We start from the raw sequence: 23,494 nt of genomic DNA, 5'->3' as shown, positions 1-23,494 counted from the left end.
CAGTATTGCTTTGTGAGGTTCTGATTCAGTAATCTGGGATGGGGACCTAGAATCAGAATTTTGAAAATGCTCTTTGGGGACTTCTGGTCAACCAGTTTTGGCAGCCACTGGCTTGAGCCATTTTCAACTATAAATTTAGCAGGAATTAGGTGGGATTAAATTAAAATAACAAAGATGCCTATAGAGCAGAAGTATTTTTATGAGAATAGGTCACTGGACAACACCATGTCCATTGTAGCCTTTATTTTTGTTTATGTTTAGAACAAGATCATCAAACCTTAGAGATGGGAAAGATCAGAACTATAATTTCTCATAGTGCCCTGATTTTTCCAGGGAGAGAGAGTAAAGGACATAGTCAGCACCCTACTCTAAGAAGTCACATAACTGGGACTCTGACGTGATTTCCTGACTCCACCCAACCAGTAATTCTTCAGATTACATCATAACGCCTCACTACACACACTAACTACAACACAGTTTTGATGTATTAGTATTAATCATTATTTATCTGAAAAGTATTTACAATTATGTATACAATTAAAGACAATGCCCTACCTCCTACTCAGTTGTGTTATTTTTATATTTGTTTCAGCCCAAAAGCTTTAAATAATGTACTAAAGTTTTAGGTTTTAGATTGGCAATGAATTTGAACTCACATCAGTTACCCTGCAGTTTAATTAAAATCTGAAATAGAGAAAGCTTGTTAAATGTCTCCACTTTTAACATCTTGCTATAGTGGAAATCATGACAAATCTCCGTAATGGAAATTGTGCAAATCCTGCCACAGACTTTGGCTTATCTGGGTAGAGCACTCAGCTTTGTGATATGCACAACTTGATCTAAACTACCGAAGTAAACGTCGGAAGCCAGCACTTCCAATAATAGTGTGAAAAATGCCATCCTAGTAGCATACTGATATGTCAGAAAAACCTGATTCTATTTTTGTGTTAGGATTTGAACTTGTAACAAAGAGTGGACCACAAAATTAACTTACATTTTAGAGATAAAGATCTCTCTTTAATGTTAGTATTCAGCTGTGTGTGAAAGTCAGTTCAGGTAAATACAACTTCTGTCATGAAGTCTTTCTTAATTTCCCATAGCTGAAAATGATCTCTATTGTTCCTATTTCTGTTTAACTCTATCCCCCCTAAGCATTATTAATTTCCAATTTTATTATTTATATATTCATAACAGGAAGTCTTCATGTTCATCTTTGTAAACCAAGAACAATACAGAGGTAACTCGGACACTGAAAAATATTTGTTAAAAAGTTAAGTGATGAATGAACATGGTGTTATGTGCCTTTGGAAATCTAAATTTAGAGACATAAAAATAGAACCCAAAGGGTTGATAACTGACCTCAGGATTTATGTCTGCTTTTGTAATATCTCTCAATGTACTGCTGACTGATTTCAATGATTTAAGTACATGACATAACCTCCTTCCTTATTTCTTTTCCATTTGAAAAAATAGAATAACACCAAGTTATTTTACTTATTTTGTGATAGTTCCAAGATGTTGGTGCTTTTACAATAATTGAGCAAAGTGGGGCAGAATCCTGTGAACTTTTATCACTAAAGCTATTTGTGCTGAGGATTAACTACACTTGTACCTTTTCTCTACATGTTTATAGCCTTAGTATCTGGTTTACTGCTAACCATTGGCCCATCATATTTTGGCCATGTGAATAGATACTTTAGGGAGATATTAATGCCAAGGTGTTAAGATCAGATCAGGATCAACCCAACTTCATGATGTAATTATGCACCTAAATTAATTATTTAGGTCTGTACTTTGAGTGATGCTAATTCCATTAAAAAAAAGTATTGAATTAACCAGTGCATTTAAATGTTAGACACAGCACATAACTGCAAATCTGACAGTGAAGTAGAAGAATGCACTACATGAACTTTCATCAGTTATGATTTGACTGATTGAGTTAGAAATCAAGATGGCTCACTTCTTCACCTTTATTCACTAATGCTATTTTCTGGGCTAACTTGCAAGGAGGCAAAGTTTCATAATGTACGTTGGATCTCAAATGTTAAATGCACTGTTCCTCATCTCAAAATGTTTATCCTAGAAGCTATTCTTCAACAAGCTACTTGTTCTCAGTGAATGGAAGTTCCTTTTCATGTTTGTTTTGCTTATTTATTATGCAGGTAATTATAACCTCTAAATAGGAACATGAAGTACAAGAACACAGTTTGATTATTTTCTCGAAATTACACTAATACAAATGAGCAAACAAAATTGGATTTTTCACTTATGTATAAAATGGCACAGACTTTAATAACTTTTCATCTCAATGAGGCATTTATTAAGGGTTAGTAATTTAAAAGAGCTTGGAAGTATTAGCCTTTGCAAAAAGTTTAGGAAGGGTGGATAATCAAGACATGCTCTGTATCTTTCTTTTCTTGAACATAGATCGAGGGACTTGTGAGCAGAAAAAAAAATCACACTTTCCCAAAAATCTCTGCTTGGAAGAATTTGGCCCTTTGGAAGTTATAACTCTTCCAGCAGTGATTAGCACATTTATAAACAGGTGCGCTAAAGAAGATCCTGCCAGCTGCTAAGCAGGATTCACAGATACTTGCTATATCCCAGCCCTATATAAGTTACATTTCAAGTGCAATCTTTAATGCCCTGTTAGTCAGGAACACTGAAGCCAAGTATACCTACTAAGTAGCTTGAGGTTTCCTCTACCAACGAATGTTGGATCTTTCCCAAGCCATAAACCTGGTTGGTATGTTAGCTTCTTCCTTTATCTTAAGCAGTTTCTGCTGTTCAATCCCATACAAAAGCACAGTGTAATTCTGGTATAGAATGTTGTTTAAATGGCAACCAAGACTATGTGAAGAGGGGGTCATGATGCAATGTTTTTGTGTACAGGGACCTCATGTCTTCACATGTATGCAAAACTGTGAATGACACACTGTAGATGTTAAATATATGAATGATCACTAATTACATTATTATATGGGACAAATTATCCATAATAATTTATCTATGCATATTAGTCACTTTATAAAACATACATTTCATACTCAATTACATAATGTCTAGGCCTGTGTTGGATTTTAAATAACTATTGATATGTATGTGGCTTTCCCAAATTGCAATAGTGTTCATACGAAATAGATAAAATAATGGTGTTTAAAGGTATAAATTTATAAGGAGTATTAACTAATCCATAGAAATCTAATGTACAGTATAATGAATATAGACAATAATATCATACTATAATTAGATACTGTGATAAATATCGCTATAATGGTAATCATATAACAATATATAAATGTACTAAAGTAACCTTAAACTTACACAAAGTTACATGTCAAATTTATTCAATTAAAAAAACCCATCAAAATAGATAAAAGGAGGTTTTCCACTCACATTACTCTCTGTATTCTAGTCAAGTAAATTGTAATTATAAATATCCTGCCAGGAAATTAGGATTTGATCCAACTTCTCTATTGACAAGTTGGTTCCTAACCTGTTTACTTATTATTCTCTCTACCATTGAAAATTTTTTTTCATTCATTAGTCAAGCTCCCAATTATAATTCCATTTATTATAACTATTTCTCTCCAGGTAAATTGGACAAGAGCTAGTATTACACCGAGTGAGTAACCAATCTCTCCTAACTCAAGTGACTCATCTAAAACTTCATATCTTTCAATTTACTCTCTTCCTCTTCTTTTAATATCAAAGTTACACACACATACATATAATCACTTTCTTTTCTTAGTAGCATCGAATATGCATTCTTATTCATTAATTTTATCAAATAAATTTTAATGCTTATAATATGGTAGATATTCTGTCAGGATATAAAGGTAGATTATACCTAATCACCTACTCCTAAGAATTCTCTCATAAACATGCAATTTCCTACTTACAGTCACTTGTTGATTATGGGCAGAGCCTTTGCCCTAATTATGGCACTCATCAGGCCTCACTATGACAACCATTATATGTGCTTGTTAGGTATGTGGATTTGGGATTCAACCTACAGTGTCTCAGTTTTCATATCATCTGCTCTTTGATGTGGGGAGAATTATTTTACGTCTCTATTAATAAATGTTCCTTAAAAATAAAGATTATAGTAGTAATTATTCACAGGGCTGTAGTAAGGATTTAATGACATGATACTTGCAAAACTCAACAGAATACTTGGCTTATTATAAGTGCTTAATAGGGGGTGTGTGTGTGTGTGTCTGAGTGTGTCTGTGTATGTGTGTGTGTGAGTATGATTGCTTTAAAATATTTGAAAACAGTGGATCTAAATAATTAAAATTAATTTTTTGAACAAAGGACAAGATAAGGGCTTTTAGATAATTTGGCGAGTGTTTGCATTTTGATTTTGTAGCTTGTGACTTTTTGTGTGACTTAAGCATTCGTAAATATCACAAAATTTAATATAATTGTTAACATGAAAATGATTGGCCTTTATGTTTAATAACTATATCCTACCTATTATAAAATCTTGAATACAATTTACAAAAAAATATGTAAAGCCACACTAGACAGCAGTAATTATGAGAAATCTTGGATGTTAGTTCACATGACTCATGTAAACAATGCAAAAAAAAAGGGTAAGATAATGGCATACTTTTTTTCTACAAAAAAAAGACTGAGTTTAAGTGCTATTTACTTACAGAAACTATAAAAATTCAACCTGAAGAAAATGTCTAAAATAGTGGCTTTACTATTATAAGTCATTACTCTTCTTTTTATCATTTAGGAATACACAATAGATATAATTTTTGCCCAAACCTGGTTTGATAGTCGTCTAAAATTCAATAGTACCATGAAAGTGCTTATGCTTAACAGTAATATGGTTGGAAAAATTTGGATTCCTGACACTTTCTTCAGAAACTCAAGAAAATCTGATGCTCATTGGATAACAACTCCTAATCGTCTTCTTCGAATTAGGAATGATGGACGAGTTCTATATACTCTAAGGTACTACTGTTTAAGAAAACTTGTAGTTGCTCTAATTTATTTTCCATACTAATAGTTGATCAACTCATAAATTTCCATTTTTCAAACTTGGCAAAGTGAGAAATATGAAGCTTCTTTTATACACTAAAATCTAAAATGGTGAACTATTGTGGAAACACTTGTTTAAGCTCAGAGCTACTAGTATGTGAAAAGGACTGAAAGCAAAGAGGAAAAACTTGATTTCTCCTCTTTGAAGCAGAAGAGATTGTGGTACAAACATTATGTTTTTTTAATCTATAAGGCAAGTGATTGACAGAGATTTTTTTCTAGGAGTTCATCCTGCTATAACATTTTAAAATACTCTGATTTTCAGTGGTGTAGTAAAACATCCCTAACATAGGATTAAATGAGGGTCAATGTGTAAGATTCAAGTTTATTTAATTCATTGTCTTGAACATATCGACTCATTAAGAATCATCCCATTAATGGAAAGATGTTTATGGTCAAAAGAAAAGAATTCACCATACTTAACCAGGTACACTCCGTTAATCTGCATGTGTGTGCACGTATATGTGTTTGTTGAGATTCTGAAGTATGAATTTTTAACTGTAAACACAGAGATCATACTTGGGCTAATTATGAGGTATCTTAGTTGCCTGGAAAGAAAAATGTCAGAATTTTCTTATTCATTTATGAATGTTATTATATTACTACTTAAGACTTTGAGACTTCAGAATTATTATTATTTTCTAGTGTATCACAGTCCATTATTGTAGGCCAAAATCACGTTTAAAAATTAGACAAAAGATTTTTAATGCCTGAAATTATTTTTCATTATTTAATATTTATTTTTCCATCTAAATAGATTGACAATTAATGCAGAATGTTACCTTCAGCTTCATAACTTTCCTATGGATGAACATTCATGTCCATTGGAATTTTCAAGTTGTAAGTGATAAAATACTTGATTTTTCATAGAATTTTATAGCCTCTGATCCTGTTTATTTAAAAATGTAAAATAAAATGAGATAAACTACAACTTATACAATTTTCAGAAGTGTGGACTATGTTTAACGGTCTTAGATAAAATTACAAATGACATATTTGTTCCTGGCTTTAAGTTAAAAAGTGGCAATAAATCCATAGTAAATATATATATTTTATCATTCTTTACAAATCTTAGTTATATCCATGTCTTCTTCTTATTTTGATTAAATAAGGGACTACTGAAGATAGTTTTGTATTCAGATGTTTTTACACTGCCATGAATAAAAAGTTGATTCAAATTTTATTCATCTTCCTAGAGGCCAGATTTAACTTTATTACATTGTACTTTAAAATATATTTAATTGATCTGGTGAAAAACATTTATTATATGAGTAGCAAATATTTGAGAAAACTTTAATGAGTTGGAAAAACCAAGGTATAAATAAATTTATTTTATTCAAAAGAATGAATTAAACACAGAGAAATGATTAGAGAGAAATAATTTAGATACAAACACTTAGTACCTTGTTGCAAAGAACTAGTTATAATCTTTCTATACAAATATCAGTTTTATTTTATATTTATTAACATATTTATCCTCACATTTATCTTTATAAAAATGTTTTTCTACATAATATATAATTGAGCAAGTCTTGAAAACCCATAAAATGACTTTAAAAATATTGCTTACGTCTATGAATTGTATAATGCTTTTTCCCTTTTTAAAATTCAATTTTTTTCAGATATCACATTCTAGAATTTATTCACAGTAGATTACAAGTATTTATAAGTATTTTCCTGCTTCACTTAAAAAATTCCCATATATCTCTTGCTGTCATTTATTAAGGATTCTGTTGATTTTCTTAATAATTTTAATCTCACTGAAATGTCCTTTTTACTTCATAGTCTCATCTCTCACTTCTCTGATTTTCTAACATTGACTTCTCAATGAATAAAACAGCCAAATCACAGCAAAGACTTGATTAAAAGGAACATTCAAGGACTAGTTGATACACAAATATTTAAAGATGTAGCAATTACTGTATTCTCCTCTAGATATCACGCCTGAATTCTTGGTGTGATATCTCTTTAGCTTTGATTGTCATTATTGGGAATAACCTATCCCTGTTAGTGCAATTGGGTGTTACTGACATAAATATAATAATCATAGCTATCTTTTTTCAGGCACTCTATAGGGGTCCAGTAGAGGATACGGCCTTCTCCATCTAATATTTCACAACAAATGTATTTGGAAGATTTCATTATGGCTCCCATTTTACAAGTCAACATCATGAGATTTAGAGTGGTTAAGTAGCTCCCTGTTTCTATTTGTGCCCACATTCCTATATATTATGATTATACTCTATTACTTCTACAATTCCAATGAAAAAGAATGGGAAATATGGAAAAACAAGATGCTAGACCTTTAGAACAAGAGAGAGAAGATGGAGAAAAGAAAGGAAACACATCCTTATACAGGCCAACAAAGATGAGAGCAATTTCATTGCATGGCTGATTAAGGGATCCTGGTGGGAAATGATACTCTGTTTTGGAACTTTTTAAAGTTGACAGTGAATTTCATTCCAGTAATACAGTAGATTAACCTTTGTGTCTAAAACAATTTAAAATATTTTATTATTAAAATCGTCGCAAAAACCTTTAAGTGATCACTAGGAAAGAATTTTCAGCCACAAAAATGCACATTAAAAGTTGAAATCAGAAAGGTAAGAAGGTTTGTAGCCTGAGGACATTTGCCAAAAAAAAGATAAAATTGAGCTTCGATTTTGACGGCCTTGTGGATTGGAAATGTAGTAAAACATGATCGCTACATACATCTGGGTTACAAAAGGCTGGACACTTAAGAGTAACAAGAAGGAGCGCCCCCTCCCCCATACAGACACACATGCACATACAAACACTAAGGTCTAAAAGGAAAGTTGTCTCTTCAATCAGCATAGCAGGGTGAATTAACTCCTTGAGAGGATTTAACCACAAGCCCAGCCCCACATGGATTTTCCCAAATTTCCTTTGCTTGATCCAAAAAACCCTTGTGGATTTCCAGGAAGTGTAGCAGAAACAAAATCATATCCTTTTTAAAAGAATTCACTTCCATTCTAGACAGCTGCAGAGAAGGCAAAGGCATTTTTAACATAAATAACAAAAGTCTAGTATCCAGAATATACATAAGAATTCAGATAAAAGAAAGATAAAAAGGAAAACCCAATAAAATAATGGGCAATTGACAAGCAGTTATCCAAAGAAGAAACCGAAGAATCTAATAAACACATGAAAATGTTTCTAGGTTTTATTCATAATTAGGAAAAAAGTGAAATAAAGTACACTCTACAGTGAAAATAAAGAAGACTGTCCACATAAACTTTAATGAGAATATGGATCCACATGTATTTTCATACTCTGGTTGGTGAGAGATGAGTATAGTATACTCTCTATGGAAAAAAGATTGACGCTGTTTCATAAAGTGGGAAGCATATGTAATCCACGACCCAGCTACTCCATACCTAGGTATATATACCAGAGAAACTTTTGCATATGCATGTTTTGTGACACATGTACAATAGAATAACTAACAGCAGTGTTAGTAATAGCCAACAGAAAAGATTACAAGTGTGGACACAGTAAAATGGATAAATAAATTTTAGCACATCATTACAATAGAACAAATTTACTACTACTACATAAAACAGCATGGATGACTATTACAAATATGATATTAAAAGAAGTAAGACATAAAGTAATGCATCCAGTATGTTAACAATCAAGCAGAGTTCAAAAAGAAACTAGACTAAGCTATATATTTCAGAATCGCCTATCAAAAAATCTATAACCAAAAAACAAGGGGATGATTATCACAGAAATCAGGTTAGTGGTTACCTGTGGTCGGGAGGGGAAATACTATATTGGAGTGGACACATGGTTTTTCCCAAGGCTAGCAAGATTTTATTTCTTGATTTAAATGGAGTCAACATGGATTATCATTATTTAATCATTATGATTATTCCTTAAACTATACTCATAAATTTTAAACAGTATTTTTTCTATATTTAACATATAATAAAAATGAGAAAGAATTTCAAAAGAATTTGTCTTTGGATGTTGGTATTGCAACAGCAAGAGATTTGGATCTGCTAATGTATATATTTTTAATTTTAATTTTTACCTAGATGGATACCCTAAAAATGAAATTGAGTATAAGTGGAAAAAGCCTTCTGTAGAAGTGGCTGATCCTAAATACTGGAGATTATATCAATTTGCATTTGTAGGGTTACGGAACACAACTGAAATCTCTCACACAATCTCTGGTAAGAAGGAAATACAAATCAGTGATTAATGCTAGTATCAGTGGCATTTGTATTTAAATCTATGGTTTGGAATCCTATACTTATATGTATTTTATAGCCAAAATAAAACATAATTTTTTCTTCCAGGGGACTATATTATCATGACAATTTTTTTTGACCTGAGCAGACGAATGGGATATTTTACTATTCAGACCTACATTCCATGTATTCTGACAGTTGTTCTTTCTTGGGTGTCTTTTTGGATCAATAAAGATGCAGTACCTGCAAGAACATCACTGGGTATGACATGTAATATATGCTATAGTGGCATATGACTTTTAGCAACATTTTAATGTGATAAAAGTTTACAGTTTAATATGTTAGAAATATTCCTCTAACTGCAGTCTGACAAAAATGGACAAATACTCTAGTGCAATATGATGTTGAAATGAATATATGAAACAAGTAGAAAATAGAATTGTAAAGAGCTTGAAATCTCAGAAAATTTTTAATATAGGTCAAGGGAAGAATAAAAACTAAGTAAGAGTTAATGCATGAAAATCATACATAATCCCTGAATCTTAAATGTGATCAATATTTTCAATCACTTTTTATCAAGATTTTATTTTTTAGCCAAATCACTAATAGCCAGTACTTATTGACTGGTGTGTGTTTAGAAAGCTTTGAAATCCCCTTCTCTTACAATGGTGCTAATAAACAGTCAATGATTACAAAGGGCAGGTGCTGAAAGGAACAAGAAGTTTCCAGGCTTCTGTGATCTATAAAATGTGTAATTAGTCTGTGAATATTTTTGAGAGTTGCCTGTACAATAACACTGATTAAAAGGGTAATTTGTAATTCATACTTGATAAAATAGACTTTTCATTTTTTCTTTAGCAATGTGTTACAATAAAGTCATAAGAAAATGTGTCTAATTATTATACATTTGTTTAAAAGAAAATGATAACCTAAATTTATGTATTGATATACAAAGATGAATTATTGATTAATTAATTCTCAACATCAGTATAATATATGAATCTCACTACTGATAATTGTATCCTAAAAACATAAAGTTGGGACAGTTTCTAGTTTCAACAATAAAGAGGTTTTCATGTGGTTTCTATGGTAGCTGGTGGCTAACTCCACTTAGTAAATATAGTAAAATGCAAATTACATAAAAGCAGCAACATAAAACCTTAAGTACCTAGTTCTATACTTGGAAATTCAACTCCTTGGGAATCTAAATAGAGGTGTAGATATAACTAGGGGATAAAATGCACTCATATCTGAGTTTTGTTTCCTACAATTATTTCAAATTATTTTATGTTCCAAGGTAATCAAATTACTTTAGTTTTTTTTGTATACTTCTCTGAGTATAACAAATATTATATTTTGTTCTTAAATATTATTCTTATATTTTTTCCCCAAGAAAATTTGGATGGATTATTTCTACCATTAGGGTTATATGAAGACAAAAGCCTATGCCATAGTGTCATAAAAGAGAATAGCCAATAGTGGAATTGTGTTTTTACATGAATTCATATTTTTAATATTACCATATCAACTATAAAGATAAGCCATAGCCAGATCTAACTTAAAGAATATCTCTTACAACTGTGGACCCTATGTAGTTGGAGGATCAAGGATTTTTTTTTAAGTGTACATACATACATCCATACATACATCATTGAAGGACAATTTCCTGAGCTCCTTTATTCAAGATTGTATTTTAACAAACATTTATCAAATGCTTTATGTGAAATAGGCAGCATTCTAGGTGCTGCAGTGTTAACAGTGAACAAATTGTGATGTGCTCATGTTCATGTTAAAACATAAAATATTTATGTTTCAGTGGGGTGTTTATGTTTTCAAAGGAAATCCATATTATTTTTAAGCTAAACTCTGTGATAATAATTACTAAATTAAAGAAATAAATGTGTAGAAGCTAAGTTGTGCTATAGTTTTCCTTAATTTATGCAATAGAAATGTAATAGTATTTTAGTAAAGTGAAATTTAATTCTGTCATTGATAATGAAATCAAAGAACACATTGGCCTTAAGATTTTTTTTCTACTTGGGATGGGACATTTTTATGGAAGCCAGGAGTACCTTGGGAAAGCTACCTTCGTCTGACTATGGGAATGTTATGATTTAATAAGTTATAAAAAAATAGTGCACAAATCAAGGAAGAGAGAAGACTGGTAGTCACTGAAATTATTTCGTACTTACCATATGAAAAGCCTTTAAATATAATTTTGGCTTTAAAAAAATTGAAGCAAAAACTGTCAGGAATAATGGGAGAAATACACAAATCTGCAATAATAATTGAACATATTAATACTCTTTCTCTTTCACTGATAGAATAACTACATGGAAAAATCAATTAAGATGTAGAAAATTTGAATGAAATTATCAAACTTAACCTGATTGATATTTATAAAACACTGCACCTAACTACAGTATACACAATATGTGCAAATGCATACAGAACATTAACCAAGATCTCAATAACATTCAAAAGACTAAAACTTTCCAGAGTATATTTTCTAACCAAAATGAAAGTAAATTAAAAATGAATAAAAATAACACAGCTTAATAATGGACTCATTTATTTGGAAAAATTTTAAATGACCCTTAGATAACTCTTGGGTTAAAGAAAAATCAAAAAGGAAATTAGAAAATATTTCAAACTTAATTTTAATAAGAATTTAACATATAAATATTTGTAAGATGCAGCTAAAGCATGCTTAGAGGGGAAATTTTAAATTCTAGTACTAGAAAGGAAGAAGGATTTTACATCTACTTTAAAAAATAAGTAAATACCTTTTATATAAATTATTACACAAAATTTATTACATTACTGTGCCCGTTTTTTGGATGAGAGGCACAGAGGAGTTAAGAAACTTCCCTGAGGTCACAGAGTTAAGAGTGGGAACATCAGAATTTGAACCTAATTTGCCTCCATGACTTCCAATTCATTATACGTGTATTATCTTTAATTTTTTCAATCCTAAGCGATAAAAATAAAAAGATGGGCATGTGAAAGGAATTATTATTAAGGCATGTTTCAGTGTAGACATGAGGGAAAGAGGTGGATGTTGCCTTTACCATACCAAAGAGGACTTTCTATTTTTTCAACCCAGATGTTGCCACTTTATAAATAATTGACCAAATTAAGATTCATTTGGCATTATATTTAGTACTTTTTGGAGAGAAAACAATCCCACTAATGGTGCCTTCTTTCATGAGGCAAAGAATGAGAATTAAGGCAGTTTAGATCAGAAGAGACATAACATGTGCAGCTGTGAGTTAGGGGACCTAAAATTAGCAGTGGTAAGAACCACAAGAAGGCCATGGATAAAGAGAAACAGATACCACCAAAGATCCATACACAGGGCTGGGGCCCAGGTGGGTATTCTAATTTTATATGTTGACTTCTTCAAAACATGAGGATTTACTCTGTCTTTTTAAAGTATTCCCTTGATATCATTTTGCCTGTATTCTTTACCGAGATGAAAAAAAATAGGTCTAATTCAAGTAATAAAAAAAAAAAAATTCTATAGTAGTTTGGATTACTTTTAACTGTGTGTGGCACGAAACTTCAAATCACTGTAGATTAAATTGGGTAGAGCTCTAAAATGGCTTCTGGTGCGCTGGCTATTGTATTCCAGCAAAATGCAATTAGGTAGAGGGAAAGAAGGGCATTTCCTATCTTTCTAATGACATCTTTTGGTAGTTGTTTACACCCTTGACTTACTTCTTCTTGGCTAGATTTCAGCCTGTGGCCACACATAGCTAAAAGAAGCTGGCAAATAAATTGTACTTTCAGGCAGGTGCAGACTAGCTAAAAATTGGATAGTCTATTATTATGGAGAAAGGGAATAATAGGTATGGGGAGTAAACTACCTGCAGTCTGGAGAATTTAGATGATTAGAACTCACAGGGACACAAAGCACACATTGAACACAATGTAACTGTGGTTACCAGAATTTTTCTTTTTCTGTAAATCACAAGTAATTATATGCTTTTGTTTCCATTGTTTATTTCTGCTCACAATATTGCCAAATCAGTTGGAAGAATAAAAATGGTCTAAGTTATTTTTCATCATTTATTTTTCTTCCCTCTCTCCACAGGTATCACTACAGTTCTGACTATGACAACTCTGAGTACAATTGCCAGGAAGTCCTTACCTAAGGTTTCTTATGTGACTGCGATGGATCTCTTTGTTTCTGTTTGTTTCATTTTTGTTTTTGCAGCTTTGATGGAGTATGGTACCTTGCATTATTTTACCAGCAACAAAAAAGTTAAGCCTACTAGAGAAAGAAAGCTAAAAAATAAGGCTTCGGTATGTTAAAAAAAAAAGTCTCTATTTTATAAACAACAATTTACTGTTAGAGATACTCTTTTGAGTACTCATGTTATACTTTCTTAGACTGATATGGTTGCTAGTGGTACCTTGACAAAAGATAAGATGAAACTGGAGTACCTAACATTGCCCACCAGCAAAAGTATTCTTATATTTTTCCCTAGAAAAGACTTTTGGATCACCTTTGTAAAGAGTGGTTACTATGCTGTGAAATTTTCTACAAATAGTAAATTCTTTGTACCTAAAAATTATTTAAACTCTCTCTTTGAATCTATTTTTGTGATAGGATTTGGACTTCTTACACTGGTACCCCACTAAATTAACTTAATTTTTAGAGATAAAGATCTCTCTTTAATGTTAGTATTCAGCTGTGTTTGAAAGACATAGCTTTCTATGTCATAGAAAAGATATCTGTTTGGCTTTTGTATATTTGTACTCACTTGCTCCCCCTTCCTAAGCATATATCCACCTTAACTTACATCACATCAAGCTGATGAATTAGAATTAACTCTACTGATTCTAAAATACTTAAGTATTGGATGAGTAACTATAATTTCTTTTTATAATGGCACGTATAACAACCTTAAAGTAATATCTAACACTGAGTATTCCAGGAACTCCTTTATATGCATAATTTCATTTATGCTCATAGGCACGTTATAGATACAAGTTCAGTAATTTGCACAAGGACAAACTTAGGAAGTGAAGGATCCAAGACTCAAACCCAGGTCTTTTATGGTGACAGAGGTCAAGCTTGTAATCCTTCCTTTATGTTGCCTGTTTTCATAGGACTCAGAAAAGTAAACATCTTTTTCTCCAATATTAACAAAAAAGACTCTTTATTGCTAATTCCAATACATGTTTTTAAAGCAGATTTTTTTCCAAAATACCAACATACTTGAGAACTATATAAAACAGTTATGCATGAGTGGCAAGCTTGTAAACCTACCATAGCATGTACATAATGAGGCATGGGAGTTTTCATGTTATGTCCTAAATTTCTAAGTTCTAGGATTCAATGCTTTATCTCCCTTCCCCCATTTTTCATTAGTTTCCTTATAAAACTTTACCATACTTTTAAATTATATTTTACTTTTTATGTTATATTCCAAGGACCAAAGCCTTGTGTATTTGGTTCCAGATTCCCACAATATCCCAAGGAAGGAGAGCACATTGTTGGTGGTACACATTTCAGAACTTGCATGGTAGAATTAACATGTGACTCTCTCAACTTGACATGATTTTAGCTTATCCATAGGATTTATTATGGCCTCTGAGTGAACAAAGCATCAGGGGGCAATTATTTCAGCTTTAAAATCCATTTGCTAATTTTTTAGGTAAAGAAAAACACAGGTTTTCTACTATCTTCCTTTAATCCAAACCAAACATCCTCTCTGGATTTTCCATTTCATCATTTACTCATCCACAGCTATGCTTGATTACTACCTTGACAATTTTATTTTTGGAAATTGTTAATGAAAATGTTTAGAATAAAAATAATTAACATTATAAGCCAGACAATGTACAATCTCACATGGATTCTAGAATTTCATTCTAAGAATATGTAATATAGGCACTAATATTATCTAAGGCTACTCAACCAATAAGTGGCTACTGTAGGACTACAGATAATCAGTTTGACTCCAGATCATGTGCTCTCAACCACATTACCAGATGTCTCATTTACTCAGGAAGCTGAAACATTGGAGTACGGGCTTTAAAGTTATGATGTTCATTTAATCATTCATTCATCAAATATTAATTAAGGACACCCATGTTCTAGCCACTGTTCTAGAATAGTTATTTAGGAAAAAAATGTCTGTATGTTGAGTATTTAAAACTTAGCACCAAACCCAAGAAGCAAAATATTAAAGATGAAAAATTAAGGAATAAAAAATAAATGAGAGCTTTGAAGCATTAAATTGCAAATATCAAAAGTTAAATTGATAGGTAATTGACTACCTATGTAAGAAAAATATTTTTAGAGCCGTCCAAAATAAAATTTTATAGTAGTTTCTTTCTGTTCAGTTATGTGCTTCGTGAGCTTTTACAATATAAAATGACACTTTAAGTGAAAAATTGGATCAGTAATCAAATCTGACTCCCTGCCTAGTTCAGTGTTTAGCCATATGGTCTTGCCAATCAGGTAAATCAGAGCACACTTTTATGAAGAATAGGTAGCTCTGCTTGCTGTTGTCTCAAAATATTCTATTTAAGAGCTTTGTGGAATCTGTGTTTTTCTTCTATTCCAGCCAGGAGGATCAAATGCAAGCCTAGACCCAGAAATCTTGCAGCATCTTGCCTTTACACCTGTTTTAATTGTTTGTGAGTTTATCTTCATTCTCTCTCTCTCTCTCTCTCTCTCTCTCTCTATCTATCTATCTATCTATCTATCTCTGTCCTTCCATCTGCCCACTTTATTTTATAGGCTCAAAATTCTGAGTTGTTTAAAATCCAGTATTTCCCTTTTCTTCACCAAATTATTTATGGCAATAGACCAGGACAAAAGATCTTGCCTAGAGTCACTGAAAAGTCAACATGTCTGTTATTAAAAGATACCAAAATCCCCTTCTTGACATCTCTTTGACTGCTTAGCTGAGAATCCCAGAAAACTCCGATTTATTTTACTCAGGAAGAGATGATATTTGAACACAATAGATTTTTAGCTTCAATGACCCCTCTAAGAAAAATATAAATTAAAAAAGATGCTTTCTACCTTACTCTCCACGTGATATATTGGACCTTTTCTCTCTTTCTCTTTCTTACTCTCTCTCTCCACCTCCCTTCTTCCCTCCCTTCTTCTCCCCCTCCCTCCTTCCTTCCTTCCTTCTTTCCATTATCCCTTTCTTCCTTCTGTCCTTTACTTATGTCCATATTTCTTTATTTCTTTCTCCTTTATTTTTTATTGTGAATGTCAGTGACATTTTTACTTGGTCCATATTACCATCCAATATATTTTATTGGGTTTTCAGTTCTACTCATTAAGAATATGATTCAGGTATGTTTGTATCAATATCTATTTTCAAGAGAATCTAGTAAGTTACCTATGTTGAAGTATAGAATCAAGATCCTTATGAAACATGTAAAGATCTCAGAAAAGCAATAGTAGTAAACCAGCTAACTAAAGAGTAGTTCTTGTTGAAACTCAAATAGCCCATTGATGATAAAAAAAATCTCAGAAAACCATGTTATACCTACATCAGGAGTCTGATCTACCCATTTGAGGTAGAACTTATTTGTAATCTCTCAATTGGTTAAAATGTTAAATGAAGAAAGTTTATTTCACCAGCCATGAACAAGGCACTATGAAGAAAATAACGACAGAATGTGTTCTCTGCTTTCAGGGATCTTTGAATCTAGTTGTGCAAAAATACATTAGAAGTGTAAATTTAAGATAATAAAGTACAGTACAAATAACAGTCCAATATAAAAATCAAAAGTAGACAAAGACACTATAAGGAAGTAGCAGTTAGGTGACTGGTTTCAAATACCTTTTGGGTAGCAAAATATTTTCTATAATAGATATAAGTTAAGAATATTTAAAGACGTTCTTATTGAAATAGAGATAGGTACCACAAAGTCCGAACTAAGTGGCCTGTCCTATGCACAGAGGAAATCTTGAGACATCATGTAATATGGTCTGTGAAGCACTAACAAGCACATAGTGTTGAGAAGAAGCTATGTCATTGTGAGCCAACAGGGCAGTGGGTGGCCTTTTTCATTTCATTGTAAATAATTTATTCAAAATGTATGTAAACTAACTCTTCCAAAGGGAATTTGATAGAGATAATTACAAAGAAAGCATGGCATCATTGAAGTAGTTCTTTAAAGAATAAGTTGCAGTTTTCAGGAAAACAAATTATCAAGAATATTTAAGAGAGAAGGAACCGTGTAAGCCAAGTTGAGGCATACATATAAGAATAAAAAGTAGATTTGTATATTTCTCAGGCTTTTCATCTAATTCAATAGCCATTAGCCATATGGCTAGGTTGATTTAAATTAATTAAAATCAACCAAACTTTAAAATTTAGTATCTTAGTAACATTAGTCACATTTCAAATGCTTAATAGCTAAATGTAACTAGTGGCTACCATATTGAACAATACTGATACAGAACACTTCAAGCATTGGAAAAACTTCTCTTGGACAGTGCTATAGAAAAGAGGAATCTTAGGAAAGAAAATACCCAAGTTGAGGATAGAAAAGTGGTTTATTGCCGAGACGTGGAAAGTCTCCAGTACCATGTTAAGAAATTTCAATTTTGCCCTGTCAGCACTGATAAGCCATGCATGTTTTTAAGCAAGATGGCATATTTGCTTCTATGTTTTTGAAAGATAATTATAAGTAGCATGGAGTATATACTTGAATGGCAAAAGAAGCAAGGAGATAAAGACTATTGCAGTAGTTCAATAAGTCATATGTTACTGAAAGTGGAACTAGGGTATTAGAGTGGAAGGTTTTGTTTTTTGTTTCTTGTTTGTTTGTTTGGTTTTGCCCACAATACCCAACCATAACATTTTCTTCACACACAAAAAATATCGTATTTTCAGCCAGTGCATATCTATATGAATAAACATTCTTTTACCTTTCAGAGCAAAAAAAAATAATGAAAAGATGAATCAATACATAGTTTCACAAATTATAAACCTTCTTTCCTGTAATGGTAATTGGCAAAGCTCCTAGGAAGGATTATTTGATATTGGTGAAATGTGAAATACAGTAAGAAATTTACTTGTGCATGGTTGAAACAAATGAACAAATCAAACAGTATATAAATGTACAAGTGATAATACAATTCTCTGCTTCACAGCCTTGGTCCCAACCCTCAGAATTTTTTTTAACTTTCTATTTTTTACTTTCCTCTGATAATTATTTCCATTAACTTCTAATTCTTGAAGTACCAAAATTGACAACTCAGAATCACCAAAATCCACCTCATGTCTATTTTTAAACATTGATGTTGATTTTGTAATTTTTGAAATTCTGACTGATAAATAACTGGGATTTTGTGAAAGTTGATTGGAGAAAATCTGTGCTTAGTTTGGCATTCTCATGTGCCACTTTTTGAATGAGAAATTAATAGTGATATTAGTCAATATTTCATAGTATCAATAACATGACCTAATAATGTTTGCTAATCATATTGCTAATACTTAATATTATTAATTGTATTAGTATATGATCTAAATAGTTATTATATTATTGGTCTTGGTGCTTAAAATATATTTTGTATATTTAACTATATGATTAATCTATAAGTAAGAGTATTTAATATATAAACAGACACATATGTATCTTTAATAGTGAGAATGGGATGGATTTCTCAAAATGTTAAGTTCAGCTATTCTTAGTGACTTTTTTAAATAACAAAAAAAGGCATATTCTCAAAACTACATCATTTGAAGTAAAAGGAAATTCTATTCAATTGTGTTGTTTCTTTTTATGTCATTTAAATGGATCTATTTTATTTTTTCACTGTTTGCTATTTGGGGGGCAGCAGGATTTTTATTTGAGAAATTGTAAGGTGGATTTTGCTGTTGTACTTCAGATAAATAAGGCATATAATGTTTATATTGTTCCAATTAATTTTTCAGTGGTTTCCAAGGTCACAAATGTGTCAAAAGTATTTTATTTTACTGATACTGTGTCAGCTTTTTGGCTATTTTTCTCAATACATATAAAATTCATTCCTAGTCACATTCATCATTCAATAAAGCCTAGTTTCTTTCAATGTATGAATTAGTGGCATTTTGGGGGAGGCAGCAGGAAACTAGACAATTGTCAATCTAAATTGTCACTGCAATAAGAAGCTCTCCATTATTTTGATCACCAGGGATTGGTCCATGTTTTAAATGAACCATTTGCAGTTTTTCTCTATTTTTGTGTACTTTAATGTTTAATCATACCTCTCATGCACAATTGATATCTTCTAACAAACACACCATCTTCCCATTTATGGTAGTTCTGAATGATATATGGAATGTGTTTTATGCCATATAACCTTGAAATTGCGGACTAACAAACTTGCATTTTAACCACTTTTCACTCTGGTTAACATTGGAACATATGCTATTTAAGTATTAAGTAACAAGAAAATGAATACCAATTTGCCTCATTTTTATACATAAGTTTAGTGCTCCACTAAAATTTAGGAGTCTAGTCGGGTATCTCCAAGTGTCAATCTCAAAAGATCTGTCATTAACATTTAATAATATACTGCCTCTGTTTTTCATGATATATCTAGGCAAGTGAAGTCATGCATTTGTGTTTAGGGCATTGCTTCTTATGTTCAGGCTGCACATTTTGTTCCTAATATGGATGCTATGACTTTTGTGATGGTTTTATCACTTAAAAATATCACTAAATGTGATTATTTGCTTCTCTTTGCATCTACTGAATGTTTAATATGTAGTGGGTCAGATTCTATGTTTCTTTTTAGAAACGAAATGGGTTTGAATATTGGTCCAAATTTTTAAAAATTATCATTTTTTGTGTTTAGTTTTTTAAATCTTTCTCATACAATGTTTAATTTTCATGGCTTTGAGATTTATTTATTTCAAAATTTAGGATGAAAAAATTTTATAAACATTTTCATTAGAATTTAAAATCAGGATAAAACAATTGTTATAATCTCAGCCTTGTACTCAGTGTTTACATAATGACACCACTGATTATAGTAAATTGTGAGATTCACATTTTAAAATAATCCCTGAAATAAGTGGAAGTCCTGAGAGATGAAGAGTTACTAAAATGGCAATCTTCACTCATATTTTACTTGCCATTTTATTCAAATGTTCATTAATGTATTTCTTTCCAGGAACATTTTTGATGAGGTCCAAGCTTTTGTTGTTGCTATTATTGTTATTATTGTTTGTTTTAGCACATATTTTATAGTGAATTATGATATATCCTCTCCAGGAATCAACAGTAGCAATGACAATTACAACACTATTATCAATTGGCAAGGGAATAGTTGATATGTTTCAAATATTTCGTTTGGTGTTTTATGTATATCATCTCATTTACTCATCAAACAGATCTATGTATTGTTATTGTGGCTTTGGTATGGCAAAAGACGTAGACACAAAAAAGCAGTGACATTTCCTGTTCAAAGTTATAGGACTCTACTGGGCAGAGCTGGAATTTCAGCTTAAGTGATTGCTTTAATATTCCACAATATCCTGACTCCAAAGTGATTGCTCCAAAGTGATTGTTCCAAAGTGTTGGGTTTAATATTCCACAGTGCCCTGGCCATACTCAATTTTTTATATTTTTAAAAATTCTTGTTCTTATTTAAGTATTATTCAGAACATGGTATCATCAAGAGTTAGTTTGATATGTGTCCCAAAAAATCTTGTTAAAAATAATAACTATTACTACTGGGCAAGATGAAGCACAGATCATTTTACATGTTATGAAGTTTATTCATCACAACCAACACAAAAATTAGGTGGTAATATAATTCCAGCTGGATAGCTGGAATGAGCAGCATTTTGGTAGAATTAACAGAATTTTGAATACCAGTTGTTCCCCAACCTGAATTTTTACCTCCTGCACATTCTATCTCCCAAATATGATGTTTTGTGCCTATCCACAACTCCAGACCTAATATCTTTTTTATTCATTCATAGCTCCTTAAAGTTTTCTGCTTTATCAGAATGTCATCTTTACTATTTGTTCTCATTATTACTAAGATAAAGTACAGAATATAACCATAGCAAACCAACACATGTTTATAACATTGTAAATGTTTTACTGTAAAATATCATAGAAAAATATAGTTTATTCTCATTTTAGAATTAGATTCATGGTTAACAATAATTCAGTAGAACAACTTTCTAAAGGTATAAAATATATTTAATTTTGAGTGTTTTTTTCCCTGCAAAATCTTGGGAATGTAAAATAATATTTTTATGTGCTACAAGGTAAATTATAATCTAAAAACATGTTAGAATTGGGTATTCATTTGATTTTTGGAAAATAAGATTATTTTTACTGTGTGTCAGTCTCTCAGAGTTTGCCTTGAGGGGACAAATTGATCGTTTTTATGATTTTTTTCTCAAAACTCATTTATTATTTTGCTCAGATGTCCTCTGGACTCCATCCAGGATCTACTCTCATTCCAATGAATAGCCTTTCTCTGCCGCAAGAAGATGATTATGGGTACCAGTGTTTGGAGGGCAAAGATTGTGCCAGCTTCTTCTGTTGCTTTGAAGACTGCAGAACAGGATCATGGAGGGAAGGGAGGATACATATACGCATTGCCAAAATTGATTCCTATTCTCGAATATTTTTCCCAACAGCTTTTGCCCTGTTCAATCTGGTTTACTGGGTTAGCTATCTTTACTTATAAATTCTACTTACTAGGCAAAACTCATAAGTCTGACTAAATCCAATATAATCGACTGTCCTTCAATAACATGAAGTTTAAATTTAAAATGCAGAGAAACCAATGGTTAAAATGTGAATAGTTATTTTAACTATTTTACAGCTTTCTTAGGTAAATAAAGTAGAAGCTTTCAGATTAATATACATAAATTTATGTAAAACAGATTAGTTGCAAAATTCAGTATATTAAAATAGTATTATATATTTGTACTTTAATTTTCTTTATTTTTACATATATCTTATTATGATTTTGAATTTATAAGTTCTGTGATTCATATTTCAAAGATGGAATAATTTTAATATATATTTTATTTAAGCATAACCTATCATTTGTAATGGTAGCTTAATCTAATGCCTAATATTTATGTAATATGTTTTTGCCTAGAAAATATTGTTAATTTGATTTTTTTTTTTTGCTTTTTATTTTTATGCTCTGTTTGGAATAGAGCTAGTTGAAAAGATATGAAACGTATGAAACACATGAAAACAATGATTTCATTGGATTGACTTCCAAGAAACTTTACTACCAAAAACAAATTAATTTATTTTTAATTTTTTTTATTATTTAAAAAGAAAAGGCCATTTTACTTTATCTTTGATCTAGTTCATTTCTTGATGAAACATTAAATAAAACTCCAGTTATATTTAGGTTTGGTGATTTACAAACTAAGATGGAAACCATCAAAGTAATTTAAATACAAGGTGAAAAAAAATGAGGAATATTACATTTAACCATTTTATTCTCTGCCGCATAACATTTATGAAGAATGAAGAGATTAACACTGAAGTGTTTAGATCTACTGACCCTGAAATTAAATACAGAAAGAACTGACTTTTTCTTAATCCTCTACAAAAATGTTACATTCCTTAAAATAACCAAAAACATTGAGGAACAGGGCTTCTATTTGCTCATTGTGGCTAAAGAATTATTATCTAGCAAATTGATTTGAAATGTATATTGAGGATATGGTCTTAATTATGGGCTATTAACGTTTTTCAGACCAGAAATGTTCTGGAAACACAGTCTTAGGCTTGTGTTCTATATCACCTTTCCCAGTTCCTAAATTTGGACTTGGTCAACTTTACGACTTTGTTATCAATTTTAATGATATTCTCTTTTTCTAGATGTGAGCAGGCACAGAAATCATGTTAAAGGTGGAGTTCTGTTAGAGGCACCTCTAATGAACATGAGTGTGTGGAGCTCTCTCAATTCTGAGAGGAACAAAAATAGTCTTACTATAGTTTAAAGCCTGTTGCTTAATAGTTTCCAAAATGTCTGTTTTGTTAAGAGGCGAGATAAATTTAGGTTTTAATTAATCTATTCCTGTAACTAGTTGGGCATATCAACTATTTATAAGAACTCCCTATTCATTCACCATTACCTAATTATCTGTAAAATCACCAGAGTGATCTTGAAGATAGCCTTTAAAAATTGTTTCCATTGTCAAGAGCAACTATCAGGATGAATAATTTTGTGATCAAGGCCTATCTTATGGTATGTGGAG

The 23,494-nt window shown here is 31.4% G+C and overlaps 1 protein-coding gene across 2 annotated transcripts in view; it reads left to right on the top strand.

Annotated features, from left to right (window-relative positions):
* GABRG1 (gamma-aminobutyric acid type A receptor subunit gamma1) overlaps nucleotides 1-21,954 on the top strand; it is a gene marked incomplete at both ends in the record, with an annotated part of 61,459 nt that extends 39,505 nt beyond the window's left edge. The window contains 6 exons of one of the 2 annotated variants that reach the window (XM_082608328.1): nucleotides 4,748-4,968; nucleotides 5,813-5,895; nucleotides 9,117-9,254; nucleotides 9,381-9,533; nucleotides 13,369-13,580; nucleotides 21,688-21,954. In XM_082608328.1, coding sequence (XP_082464454.1) covers nucleotides 4,748-4,968; nucleotides 5,813-5,895; nucleotides 9,117-9,254; nucleotides 9,381-9,533; nucleotides 13,369-13,580; nucleotides 21,688-21,954 — 1,074 coding nt within the window. The remainder of the gene's footprint in view (nucleotides 1-4,747; nucleotides 4,969-5,812; nucleotides 5,896-9,116; nucleotides 9,255-9,380; nucleotides 9,534-13,368; nucleotides 13,581-21,687) is intronic. The other variant, XM_082608329.1, reaches the window with a different exon arrangement.
* Between the last annotated feature and the right edge of the window lie 1,540 nt (nucleotides 21,955-23,494).

This window comes from Mesoplodon mirus (genome assembly GCF_964341445.2).
Source record: "Mesoplodon mirus genome assembly, chromosome: 2".
Taxonomy (NCBI): domain Eukaryota; kingdom Metazoa; phylum Chordata; class Mammalia; order Artiodactyla; family Ziphiidae; genus Mesoplodon; species Mesoplodon mirus.
The sequence above is the reverse complement of the archived record's forward strand: the minus strand, read 5'-3'. Positions and strand labels throughout refer to the sequence as shown.